Source organism: Aythya fuligula, chromosome 3 (assembly GCF_009819795.1).
Source record: "Aythya fuligula isolate bAytFul2 chromosome 3, bAytFul2.pri, whole genome shotgun sequence".
In the NCBI taxonomy this organism is placed as follows: Eukaryota; Metazoa; Chordata; class Aves; order Anseriformes; family Anatidae; genus Aythya; species Aythya fuligula.
In genome coordinates, this window is record NC_045561.1 from 106,088,839 (window position 1) to 106,103,564 (window position 14,726).

A 14,726-nucleotide genomic window follows, 5' to 3' on the forward strand; every position below is an offset into this window, starting at 1 on the left:
AAGACACCTTTACGTGAAAGATTCTGCTTTGATTTCTAAGAATGCAATATTGACTGTATGTATTCAGTGAGGCAGACAAAAGCTTGGAACAGTAGAGCACAATCTCATTTATGTTATTAATTTAATTGATCCTTGGAAGTTGCTTTTATTTCCATAGCTGCTGATAGGCTGTTAATCACAAGGAATTAAGATTTAAGATGCCTGAAAAACTGCAAACTTGAAAAACAAAAGAACTGGACCAGAACTAACCTATATTGATACTTCCATCCAACCTTTTTTTTTTTTTTCATGCAGCTATATGGGCTTGAGAAGCAATAAACCAACAGAGCACATGAGCTCTATTTGCACTGCTTATCTTTACCACACAGGACTTCACACATTTTTAAAACATAAAGAAAATAATAATGCAGAAATAAGCTGCCTGATAGTTTCACAACCATACAATAAACCTGCCAAGAAGTAATTGTGACAGTGCGACACAGAATCATAGAATGGTTTGGGTTAGAAGGGACCTTAAACATCCCCTAGTTCCAACCACCCCAGCATAGCAGGGTCACTTCCCACCAGACCAGGTTGCTCAAAGCCTCATCCAACCTGGCCATGAACACTTCCAGGGATGGGGCATCCACAGCTTCTCTAAGCAACCTGTTCCACTGCCTCAACACCCTCACAATGAAGAATTTCTTCCTAACATCTAACCTAAATCTACACTCTTTTCAATTTAAAATGATTATCCCTTGTCCTATTACTATACCCCTGACAGAGTCCCTCCCCAGCTTTCCTGTAGCCCCCTTTAAGTACTGGAATGCCACTGTAAGGTCTCCCTGCAGCCTTCTCTTCTCCAGACTGAACAACCCCAATTCCCTCAGCCTGTCTTCATAGGAGAGATGCTCCAGACCCTTGATCTTCCTTGTGGCCCTCCTCTGGACTCGTTCTAGTATAGCCATGTCCTTCTTGTGCTGAGGGCCCCAGAGCCAAACAGTCTAGGTAGTCTCACAAGAGCAGAGTAGATAGAAGGGGAAAATCCCGTCCCTCGACCTGCTAGCCATGCTGCTTTTGGTGCAGCTGAGAATGCAGTTGTCTTTCTAGGCTGGAACCACACATTGCTGGCTCATGTTGAGCTTCTTGTCAACCAATATCCCCAAGTTCTTCTCAGGGCTGCTCTCAGTAATTAGCATTTGACAGTGACATTTCTGAATGCCATATATCGGTATACGACCTAATGCTATGTGACACCATAAACCATGTTTCCTGATACACATTCACAACGTTCCCTCCCTTTACTTAATTACAAATACAAGACACAATGGTAAGCAGACTTCTTCGACTAAAAGTGTTGTCTGCTATGGTAAGTCAAGTGAAAGAGAATCTACAGGCTTCCTGTTCATTCCTATGGATTAATTATTTACCTGACTGAACTTCAGAGCAAGCACAAGTATGCTAAAGTACTTGGGAAAAAGCATCCCATTAATACCCATTAAGATAGGCTTCTACTGAAGAATACTGATCAGCCTGAAACAGCCATCATTGTTTTCTCGCTGCTATTCTCACCTGCATGGAATATTTTTCAATTTCCTGTGCTCTGCTCAAATACCAATCAGTCACAAGCTCTACTGAAAGTTCAGTAGTCCTGTACTTCAGTAATTCCGGCTGTGTTTCATAGAGAAATTCGCCTTCATCTTGTAAAGTTGGTTCAACAATCATCCTTAAAAAAAAAAAAAAAAAAAAAAAAAAAAGTATGTTTAACTGTAAGCATATATTTACTTATATTTTTTCACATTAGTCTTCTTCATAAAACTTTAGGTCATTCTGAAGAAGAACAGTACAAATCAACCTATCATTGCACCAATAAGTTGAGGGGACTCAAAATGCCAATCCCAGTATTTACTTTTATCAGCAAAGTAACTAACTGGAGATACCAAACGTAAGATGGATCACAAAAGATCGATTCCTCTCTACTAAAGACGCAAGTATGCTTAATTCATGCTTTCCATCTGTTATTCCCACAAAAAGGCAGTTACATGATCCATTAATGTAGCTACTATAATGTTATGGTTTACAACTTCCAGTAAGATACTCTTCACAAAATCACAGTGAACGTAACAGCATAACATGAAAGACTGCTTGGTCTTCCAGTCTCATTAAGAAAGCTCAAAACACAAACTAGTGTGCACAAAAGTGAGAAATTAGACTTGCTATTTACTGCGTTTTAATTTACCTGCATTCTGCTTTTTCACACCAGTCTTCTTCACGATGTTTCTGTTCATTCCAAGGAACAATTTTCAATGTTCCCTGCTTGTAACTGGTATAACAGAAAATGGAATGCAAATTTATTAAAAAAGTGAAAAAAAGTGATGAATTAATGGAATACAAAGCACACGCAAGTATTTCACTGAATTCATGATAAGGATGTCATTTGATTACAGTGCCAGTTCCTTAAATTTATCACTTCTTAATGTAGCTATACAAGTACGATTTCACCTGTAGGATATTATCTGTACAAACACATATACTACCTATACCATTTAAGTAAACTAAAAAATTCAGTATCATCTTTTTACTTTGTCTTTGATAGAAGTCACTACAAAAGAATCTTTACCACTTCATGGTTAGTATCCTGACTTCATACGCTACCACAAAAGACTGAATGTGTGAAAACCTACAATCTTCACAGTTTAAAAAAAAAGTAATTTTTCAAATTTTAACACAAATCATTTTATTCAACCAAAGCAAGATATGCCCTGCTGTACTGATCTTCTCAATTAAGTTTAACATGGTTTTCTGACTACTAACACCCGCAGTGAAACATTTTCTACATGTTGAGGTTGAAGAAAAAAGTCCATTTGAGACAGAGATTAAGAACAACACAAGTTATTACTAGAACGATTAGTTACAGCTTGCTATTGTAGGCTAGTTGTTTAAGCAGCATGAAACCTGAGAAAACCATACTGAGACACGCGGAACATAAACTAAGTTGAAATAGAAGAGCCTCATTTTCTCCCGACCCTGATAATAAAAAGCAATAGTAATACTGCATGGACAATCCCTATTTACAAGTTAACTGATACTCCATTGAAGAGCAGTAGCGTTGTAACATAGTAGCTTAAAAAGAAACACTTTTCCAATACACAAATCAATTTCACAACATAAGAATCAAAACAAAAAACTGTAAATCAGTAACTCCACCTCAGTTAGTAAGTCATTAAATGCATATAAGGCTATTTAACAAAGCATCTAACAGCCCGTCCTTGTATACACGAGCATTTTTCCAAGGTCACCCATCCTTCCTTTCTCTACTTTATGCACAATAATATTCCGTGTTTTATCCATTGTGATTCCAACCTTCCACATGATATGTGCAGTAGGAACAGAGAAATAAATTGACCAGCAGGCTGCTAAAGTGAAAAGAGAGGAAGTAAAGATGGAAAACAACTAATTCTTATGTCTCAGGTATAGTAACACCTCCATTTCAACTCTAGTTCAGCCACGTGAAGTTGAACAAAGGCCTCCACAATTACATTTTAATCAGAAAGAAGCATTACATCAGGAGATGCACAGATTTCAGGTGTTTTGTGTTTTTTTTTTTTAATGTCTTCAATAACAAATATTGCATTATTTAAATATTAATACATAAAACTGGGTATATAAACTAAATGAATAAGGGACACATGAGAACATTATTAGCTTAGTGGTATGGTTTAGTGGAGGACTTGTTAGTGTTAAGTCAGAAGTTGGACTAGGTAGGTGATCTTGGAGGTCCAACCTAGGTGATTCTATGATTCTGTTATTATGGAAAGCTCAGTTCATAAAGAACAAGCTGAAACATCAAAGCAAATAAAACCCAGTGTAATAACATTCCCTTCTAAAATAGAAAATCAAGAGCAGCTCTTTATATTGTAATCAAAAATGCTCTCCTGTATGTCCTATTAAACAAAAAAGGAAATGGGACAACATTTTACTATCCAAGACTACTACTTTTCATAGGCTCTCTAGTAATATTTTTCTGTCCACTTCCCAGTAGGTTTGAGAAGATATTTCACATTGGATTGTGTTGTCTGTCCTAATATTAACACAGCTTACTAAGGTGGGGGGGAAGACAGCAGAAAAGACAAAAGTTGCATTTTAGAAGCCATTGAGAAGCTGTTCTGCAGCTTTCCCTGCAAAATTGTCATCTAAGGTATCCTACCAGCTATCCTTCAGCCATAGACAACTCTAACCCCAAGCATTACAACTACCCTTGCAAAACAACAAGAGGAGATTTTTGGACAGCAGCTCTGATTTCATGTTATAGACAACATTTTCTCTCAAATTTTGCTACAAGTAATAATACTGTAACTGCTGTTCTGCCTCCAAGAATTGACTTTTTGGGGGCTAAATATGCTGCTGCTATCCCTCAATATGAGATGTGAAGAAAAAAAAATAGCAACTTGCTGAGGAAGATCTCAGTCCATTACTACTACCAAGCTTTTCCCTTTGACAATTCCTCTGTTTCCCTTCCCCTTACCTCCAAAATCCATCAAGTGAGGAAGCAATGTACAATTCGGCCTCCCTACTGAAAAGGATGCAACACAGAAAAAGTGGTAAAGTGCAGAGACAAACAATTTGAATGACCACAGGTAAGAAGTGTGTGATCATTCCTTTTGTGAAAGCCTGAGCACATTAAGAAATGCTGGAGGAAAGAAAGCAACCAATGTGCGCTTTTTTTTTGTTTTTTTTTTTTTTTTAAACAAAGTTGCTTTCTTTTTCCATGTCACTTAAATAGAAAATGGCATTTCACTGTTTTTACTTCCTACAACATGGTAAGTATCGACAAGACTAGCAGGGCCTCGTTCAAAATGAAAAGCAGCAGATACTAGCTTATACCATGTACACATAAGCTCTTTACTACCTACTGCCCAACAGAGGATAAAAAAAATGAGTATTTGGTTTCACAATTAGAAAGTCTTCAGAATAAAGAATAAATAAAAAAAGCACCATAAAGTTTATTACACATCTAGAAAATACCAAGTTCAGGAATATTTGAGCCATATATTAAAGTTTCTTGAGAAACTTCAGGTAAATGTGGCAATGTGCTTGTCCATACCACTTTTTTTCCTCCCCTTTCACATTGCCTATTGGCCATTTGTCTTCTAGCCAAATCTACCAAGACCAATCTCATGTTTCGCCAAAGGGTTTTTGCAGGACTGAAACCTACAGTTGCCCACACACATCAATTCAAGAAGTTCTATAAGCTTACTTCAAAAGTTTTTCATAAAAGCTTATTAGGAGACTTCACCACAAAATACTGAAGAGTAGACTTTTTGATTCATATGAAAAAATCATCATGCAGTGCAGTCTTGACTGGAAACTTTCATTCCATCTTTTTCCCCTTCTCACAGCAGAAAAAGTTAAATACTTTGAGGCAGGTGTATGGAAAAGTGACCAAAAATTCTTTTGAAACTATTTTCTGCTCTGGCTTGATTTGCCATTTCAAAAGTATTCAGGTTCACCATAGGAATACACTGAGAAGGTAATTTCAGATTTTTAACGTTCTCACCAAGAAGCAAACAGCAATCAGCACCTATGTTCTCTAAATGCTTAAAGGAAACAACGTTAAAAAAGAATAGGTTAACTGTGAAGTATCTTATCCTAGTAGAATTAAGCAATTTTAAAAAGTCAGTCTTAACATACATGTTTCTTCTCAAGCTAAATTCACAAAGCACACACACACATGGAGCTAATTGTTTATTTCACTCACCTCCTCAACAATTCTAAAAAAATTCTCAAATCCCTCCTGTCCCCTATTTGATTGCATTCTGCCTTCCTTGCTTTCTCCCCTCATTCTGAAGAGTTTAGAAAATCTCTTTGCATATTAATTCTAACACAAGGACTGAAATAAAGCAATTTTGCCACTAGCAAAGGATAGATCAAGGTATCTAAGCATTTTACAAAGTCAAAACAAATATTAAAGAGATGTATTTAACTCAACATTTATCACAAGGCTTTTTCTTTTTCTTAAATAATTGTTATGTTTTAGCATAGATTCCCCTCTTCCCCCCAACCCCTGTTTACCCCATAGCTCTGTATCAGTAACTACAACAACATATGCAGAAAAGGGTAACAAAACTCTGGGAAAGTAACAGCGATCAGCTGAGAAACAGTAAGTTTAGAAAGATTTCAGGCATTAAAATACCACAGCATTCTGCAAACCCAAAAGCACTGAATACAAATGAGACTGAGAAGAGGAAGAGATAGGAAACTAAGTATATGCTAAGAGACAGGGTTTCCATTTTTCTACCATTATTTTGTTTACAATACACATGCAGCAAACTCAGCACCACTGGAACACATCAGAACTACCGCATAGAATACATAAGTCTGCCTGGTGTGGAAGGAAATTCAGCATGCACAAGTAGCTTGCTGTATGGGGAACATACAGTCTATGCTACTGCCTCCAGCATTCATTAGGCTCTACGTTTATGCTATGCAACTTCACCACTTTGCTCTAGAAACTGAAATTCTAGGTCAAAGACTGTACTTAAAAACAAAATGGGCACCCGAAATTCCAGGTGCTGGAACAGATCTCTATAGTCACTAAGGCAGGCATCCTTTTCCAATTAAAAGAAACTTGTCAGGTGCAACATACCTAACTCCACACAAAGATTACCTAGGAGTTTTTTTTTGTATATCCTTTTTTCTTCTACTTCTCTCAGCAACTGTTTCTCCCATCCTTGCCCCCCCCCCCCCATCTATTTTTTTTTTTTTAACATTAGAGTAAATATGATTGGTGCTCAGTAAATTGACAAATTAGGGAGGTATTCAACTCTATTTCTGCAAAAAGAGCTCATTTTTCCTTTGTTGCTTTTTCCACTCTATTGTTTGCATTGGGTTGCCAACTCTTCACATTCTTTGCTCTGATAAAAGAGACCCATGCTATTGTAGTTTCTGTACCTTACCAACTGCATTCATTCAAACCTGCAGATTATTTTTCTCTCTAAGGACAATTCTTTCTATTGCCAATGGTAACTTTGTGTTTGGTTAGTTGGTGTGTTGTGTTTTTTTTTTTTTCCTTCTTTCTTTCAAGCATTTCATTCAGAGGAACTGTCTGAGATTCTTTCAGCTGAGGATTTTATTTATTCTAGTTTTCCTTTGTAAAACCATGCAAATTGAATCCAGCCTGGAAAACAAAAGTCAGTTCACCTCAACACACTTATGAAATAGTATCTTTTTGCTGAAAGACACGTACATTTTTAAAAGAGTGGTTTTTTTCTTCTTCAAACTATTTGGGTAGCAGATGAATGTTTGCCTTTTTTAAATTTATCTCTCATTGCCTGAGAAAAAAAATGAGAAAATACTAATTTTCTATTTGAAAGCTTGCATGTTACATACTGGAATAGAACATAATGTATTTAAATGAGACAACAGGTACTGACTGATATGTTAAGAGAAAAGCTATATAGGAAAGATACTGAACAGCAAAATAAGGTAGTATTTCCATCAAATGTTTTGTTATCCACTCAAAAATTGTTTGAAAAATGTACTTCGTAATGATTTTATTAAATTTTATTTTTAAATATTCTCCACTATGTTTTGTGATAAGCAATATAAAATACTGAACCTTCAAATATTCTTTTAGCCCTGATAGCACTTGTATGCCTACCAGAATTACCAGCTTTCGTATTTTACTGTATGTACTCTACAAAGGAGTTTAGACTTCATATTAAAATTATTTCTATAATCCCACTATGCACCGATATGAATGCATTAAAATAAGGCTAAATAATACAGGATTTGCAAGGGAAATTTTATAAAGTATTCTTTTTCATTTTAACCCAGAAACTCATTTGGCCAAGGTCTGTATTCTTAGAGAGCAACCATGGAATCACAGAATATCCCATGTTGGAATGGAACCAGAAGGATCATCAAGTCCAACTCCTGGCTCCACACAGGACCGTCCCAAAATCAGACCATGTGTCCAAGAATGTTGTCTGAACACTACTTGAACTCCAGCAGACTCAGTGCCATGATCGTTGCCCTGGGGAGCCTGTCCCATTGCCCAACCACTCTCTGTGAAGAGCTTTCTAACACCCAGCCTGACCCTCCCCTGTCCCAGCTCCATGCCATTCCCTCGGGTCCTGTCACTGTCCCCAGAGAGCAGAGCTCAGCACCTTCCCCTCCGCTCCCCTCGTGAGGGAGCTGCAGGCCACCATGAGGCCTCCCCTCGGCCTGCTCTGGTTGGGGATGAACAAACCAAGGGATCTCTGCTTCTCCTCTTATATCTTTCCCTACAGACCCTTTGCCACTTTCATATCTCTCCTTTGGACACATTCTAATAGTTTTGTGTCTTATATTGTGATGCCCTAAACTGCACACAATACTGGAGGTGAGGCCGCACCAGCCCAGAGAGGAGTGGGACAATCCCTTCCCTCAACCAGATAGCAGTGCTGCACCTGATGAACCCCAGGGTATGGTTGACCTTTTTAGCAGCTATGGCTCACTGTTGACTCTGATTCATCTTGCCATTGACCCAAGTCCTCAATCTTTTTGTGGGGCTGCTCTCCAGTCTCTCATTCCCCAGTCTGTCCATAAATCCAAGTACAGAATCCAGTATTTGCTCTTGTTAAATTTCATATATTCCCTGTTTTCAATGGGAAAATCAACTCCAGTTTCTGTTGCTCTGCAATTCTTACAGCTCTGAAAATTTTATGATGTTAGAATTACTCTAGAACTGCAGATGAAATACAGTAAGAAATGCATCCCAGATACACTGTCTGAAACAGCTATGATATGTATGCATTTGTATTTTTCATACTGCATGAAGACATGGGGTAGTTTAGTAATGAATTAGCAAATGCAACTACAGAATTGACTACGTATATTTTTAGGTTTCCCATTACTCAACATATTACATGACACAAAAGCAGTAGGCAGAGAGAGAGGCATTTCATTTTCAGAGTATCCATATGATGTGAAAAATTAAGCAGCAGTGAAGCACAGCTAGTGCCTAAAACAGAGTGCCAAAAGCATCAAACAGTTTGGGAAAACTGATCCACATTAAATAGTGGAAAAGGTATACCAGCAGCTTTTGGCTGCCACAGTTAGCTACACTTCAGAATTCCTACGGTGCGCATTTCAGTGACAGGTCTTTTGAAGCAACTCCGCCACCAGAGAAAAATGTGCTATCTGATTTCGCATAAACAAATCACATTACTTTTTAATGATTTGGTTATCCTCATATATAATCTGGAAAGAGAGGAAACTTCGTCCTAAAGCAACCTGGACTGAATAATCTAAATATCAGAAATGTCAATCAACATTATTCAGTGACACTTCAGAAGCTTGCTTGTTGTTGGTAGTGGTGGTGTTTTTCCTTGATATATACAACTGAAATTGTGAGGCAACAGCTTTCACAAAATCAAAATGGGCTAACTTTAAAGACACAGCTGAACTCCCAGTCTGCCGCATCATAGTGAAAATACTTCTTTACAAATATACATTTATAAAGCATAATGAATGTTTGTGGAAGAAATTTGATCATAAACTCCATTAAAAAAAAGGATATAAACAAGACAATAACAGCAATATAATTTCAGAGAATAACACTGAAGCCAAGTCAAGGTACAGTTCAGGAGTACGAATGCAAAACAGTATGCATCATGGCAAATTAAGGTAGGATAAGTTAGGCACAAACACACCAGAAACAAACAGAAAATCTTGTTAAGTCTACAAACAACACCCACAGTTGTACACATCCTATACAGTAAGGCATTAGAAAATTGCTGCTGGGCAACCCTGTGACCCACACCCAGCTGAACACACCCAGCCCCCCAGATCCCCAAGCATCTTGATGTCTCTCTTCTGAGCTTGCTCCAGTTCACTGATATCTTTCCTGTACTGGGTGCCCAGTATCCTAGATGCAGCTGAACGAGTGCTGTAGTCTGACTGCTCCATCTCCTGGCTGTGCTTCTGTTCATGCAGACCAGGACACTTTTGGCCTTCTCTGCTGCCAGGATGTGCTGCTGACTCATAACCTGCTTGTGTCCACCAGAACCTCAAGGTACTTTTCAGCAGAGCTGCTGCCCAGACAGTCAGTCTCCAACCCTTATTGTTGCAATGGTTTCTTCACATGCAAAAGCAGGGCTTTCCTTTTGCCTTTTTTGAATAACCTTGTCTCTCTGAATGGCAACTCTACCTAAGCATAGCAGTTCTTGTGAGAACTCCCATCTCCCTTGTCAACAGCTCATGTTCTCCATAGTCCCTTCATTGTTTCAAGTTCTCATTCTCATCTTTAAAAAAATCTGCAAGACTAATACCTACAGTAACTCACCAGCTTACTTTCTGCAGCATCCTTTTAGCCTAAGTGAACTGTCCCTGAAGATCCACAGATCCCCACACAGGCCTGCTTTAAGAAGAGCTTCTCTTCTTCCGAACCACTGTTTTAATTTTTACATAGACCACAATAACTTTCTTCACTCCTACCAGAAGTCAGTCCAAAGAGGAGACTGTATGCTGTCATGTAAATTTAATCTTCCCCTCAAAACTTGATTTTCCTAATTCTCAGTAGGAGGTGAGATTTGTGATTTTTTTTTTCAAAGCAGATCCTTGAAATTAATATTAACTACATTGATCCTCTATTTCTGAACCACTTTGTGTTTTCCCCTCTTTCCCTTAGTGTAAAGGACTGCATATAAATAAGAAGAACAGAAGTTTTATCTCATGGTAGTGCTATAAAAAGGAATACAAACAAAAAAGAAAACTGACCACAGGATGAATTCTTTAAAGATGAACACTTCTGAGCTACTTTAAAAACAAAAGCAGTTCAGCAGAAGAGAAGAAAAACTAATAGAAGAGAACTAGTAGTCTATGTTCAACAGTTCTGTAGATGTTCAGTCATCAAACCGATTACGTACTAAGAAAAGTAGACGTGAAGACAGAATCACTTTGTTGAAACTGCAGTGCCACAGGCAATAACTAAAGACCTCATTCAGGAGAAGATAACATCCTGCAACGGCAAAGTTAACTGCTTACAAACCTCTCAGTTTAATTACATAGTATTTTTCTGTTCACAGATGTGAGTCTACTGCATGGAATTTTTCAGCATTTAAAAGCTTCACTTTATGTTTTTAAAAGATATTTCCATTCCTATCCCAGAGTATCAGCCAAATGGAGTTCATTCACAACTCTCCATTAAAAATTCACTGTAAGCCATGACTGAAAAACAGTATTTGTAGAAGTTCAAAGTTAAAAAGTGACTTCTATATGTTTCTCCTATCTTAAAGTGAAGGTTTTTACTACTGGTGAAGTGTGCAATATATGAGAGTTATGGCTATTGAGGGAACCATACATTTGAATTTCCCAACTTCTGTGAGTCTTAAGTGTGAACAGTAATGTTGCAGTATAACAGTTAAATGTAATAAGGATAAGAAAATTAAAAGAAAATGAAAAGATTCAGGTTATGTATTTACAACAGCAGTAAAGCATTATATTCCTATGAGATCGACTTTAAAAACCTGAGGGCAACAGCCTTAACCATAAACTAAGAATGCTAGCTACAGTTATTAAAATAGAGATTAGAAAGAGTTATCAACTACTCTGAATGCCTAAACTTTTATAACCTTTACCCTAGTTGCTTTAACAGATACTCTGCACCTGACGGATCTTTGAGAAGAAGCATGAATCCCAATAACCCAGACCTATTACAGATTCAGAAGTCATCATTATACAAGAAGCTAAGAAATAATATGAAAAGTGAAAGAAGTAGAAAAGCATTGCATTACAGAAAAACATTACAGAAATAGAAAAAAATCACAACCCTGCAAAAACACATTACTAGGTAACTTCAGTCCATCACAACGTCAGTTTGAAGTTGACAGGCATGTAGAGCCATGGGTGTATCTTAGTATTTCAGGTTCCTTCTCAGCTTCAGAGAGCTGTTGCGGTTATGTAACTCCCAGTCCTTTTAAACATTCTCATGAATGCATAAATCAGTCACTATAAACCTGAACAGTTCTGAGAGTGATCACCAAAAGGTGCTAAGCTAAAAAACATGCAGCAAAAATTATGAAAAAAAAAAAAAAAGGATATCTATCACCTGAGATGTTTTACAAGCAGACAAAGAAAAAAAATGCATGTTTCCTAACAACCTGGCCCAGAAGACAAAAAAAAAAAAAATCTACACCTTATCTTTGTTACGCCAACTTCTTTTTGACTGATTAAGCCTTAAAGTTTTTTGGGACACCAGACTCTACTGCCATCCTAACACAGATAACGTGCCAGTAACAAGACAAAAACCTTCTTTATGCTCTATAGGATGCGCTAGCAAAACAGGCATTTCTTTCCCTGAGTACTTAGAGTATACTACCTACAGCTTAACTCAAGGCACCATGCAAAAATGAAATAACAGTCATAACACAATCTTTACAAAAATATTTCTCATAGGTAATGCATTTTCCAGATGCAGCACTTCTACGTGCATTCACATTGGTGCTGTTGTACAGCAAACAGTTAAGTACCAATGCCTTTCTGTTGTCAACAGCTAAAGGTGCCTACTTGCACTATCTCACTTGTCCCATGCTCGAATAAAGCAGCACCTACTAGCATTCTCAAGGTTCTTCCTCATCCGCATGACCCTAGAGATGAAGGAACACAGAGCAAAGTGGTGAATTTCCAAAAGGAGGAGACACCTCAGAAGACTAGCTCATAACCATCTTTTATCATGCTCCATAAACACAGGAGATAGGGACAACTCCCAGGAGTACTTTATTCCCCCTGCTTCCCTTTTGCAATATTTTCCTTCTGTTCAAATGCTTATTACAGTCAGCACTTGAAAGTTTTTAATATTATGTGGGAATTAAATATTTTCATAAATTGAATCACAACCTTGTTCAATCAGTTTATTTAAGACAAATTTTATCTGCAAGCTCTGTTCTACAGGGAAGTAAAGCTACATAGCACATTCTTCTAAACTGGAATTCACAGCAAAAACTGCATATCTACAGACTGCCAGCAATTTTGTTTATACTAGTTTCCCATTTTAAAAAAACGGGAGAAATAAAAGACCTAGTAAACTCATTTACAATCACCAAGAACTTTAGTTATATTTGATTCACATGGATTCATTTTGATTCATGTGAATTCTCAGAAGTTGAAGCTATCTGGAAGAAAAAAATAAACATTCCATTTAAGAAAAAAATTAATATGAAATCAAGTCTAGACTTAAGTAAACTTCGGTGTATTTCATTAGTAGGTTATTCTCACAATTATAGATACTTTCATTAGTAAATATTTCGTACTATTACATTTATCTAATAGAGCTTTTGTGAGTGTGTCTAGCAATACTGTTAGCAATCAGGTTTGCAACAGGGTTAACAATTTTAGAAACAAGGTTAGATCAGATATATAAAAATGTAGTAAGTATTTCCTGTGTACCTGCTATTTGCTCTCATTTACATTTTGCACTTGTACAGTGTCATCTACTCTGCAACTTGCTGAAAAGCACAAACCTGAACATATCTGCTGATCCTAGCACTGCCAGGTTCTCTCCAATCTGCCAGAGGTATAAAGATTCAAACTACATACTTCCATTCTTTAGCACTAGACAAAACTGAAGTTTTTAACTCATAACTTCACATCTTTGTTACTAGAGCAATAGTGAAATATTTTAATATTTAAACCTTAAAATTTTACCTGCTAGCACATAAGTCAGTTTCTTAAGCAAACCAACCAAGCAACTGCAGCAAGAAAATACACAAAAAAAAAATCTTTCAGAAAGAAGGAAAGCCTGTTTGCAAACATCAACAAAAAAAAAAATCATAACCACATTTCAGAAAAGCCTTCCTCCCTCCCTCTCAGACAATAAATCTTATTAAAACAGAAGAGAAAATTTAGAATCTATCATCCCAATTTTATAAACATTGCAGTAATTTCTTCTTGTAATTTTGTCACCTTACAGAAAGTGTTTTCACACCATAAATAAATGTGTTCCCAATATTTTCAAAATGATAAAAAGGACACTAAAAAAAGTACTTGATATCAAGAAATAAACACTAATTTCTACTCAGAAAAGGTAGAAGTTATAAGTACTATAAACCAAGAAAAATGTCAGGGGAATAAATATATGAATAAAAACTCTTCTGCGTGGAGAATTACTCAAATGGTACAGTTAGAACTTCAAAGTCAAAATTCTAACTATAATGTCGGAAGACTACAAATAAAAAATAAGTATCTATTAGCTACTCCAAGAAAAAGTATCTTTCCCAAAAAAAGATATGTTACTATTGCAAAATATTAAATAATGAAATCTTTATAAGCATAATGAATTCTTTATAAGAATAATGAATTCTTTATAAGCACTGAACAATATATTTCCAAACTGATTTTGTAACTGAAGTATTTGAAAGAAACACCCTAGAAGCAAAAATTTCTTCTAATTAAAACACAGAACATTATTACGATGTTCAAGAAAGACAATCTTATGAAAATTTGTATGAATAATTAACATAAAATTGACAGTAAACTAACATTTATAAGCTCAAGTGAATGAATAGAAAAGTCTGGATGTAAGACTTTCTCCCTAATTCTACCTTTGTAAGGAGAGCAACGATCAGTGACAAGAGGATTAATGCTTTTGAAGTTACTGCTTCCTTAAAGGTTAATTGCATTTAGAAACAGATCCAGAAGAATGTAATATTTATGTTCCTTCCAGGGAGCTAAACACTTTTTAGCCTCTTAATGCTGGCTGTTACTAC

The 14,726-nt window shown here is 36.6% G+C and overlaps 1 protein-coding gene across 1 annotated transcript in view; it reads right to left on the reverse strand.

Moving 5' to 3' along the window:
• NBAS (NBAS subunit of NRZ tethering complex) overlaps positions 1 to 14,726 on the reverse strand; it is a 185,922-nt gene that overhangs the window by 131,568 nt on the left and 39,628 nt on the right. Inside the window, exons 22-23 of the mRNA XM_032184498.1 lie at positions 2,219 to 2,302; positions 1,552 to 1,705 (exon numbers count right to left, since the gene is read on the reverse strand). Coding sequence (XP_032040389.1) covers positions 1,552 to 1,705; positions 2,219 to 2,302 — 238 coding nt within the window. The remainder of the gene's footprint in view (positions 1 to 1,551; positions 1,706 to 2,218; positions 2,303 to 14,726) is intronic.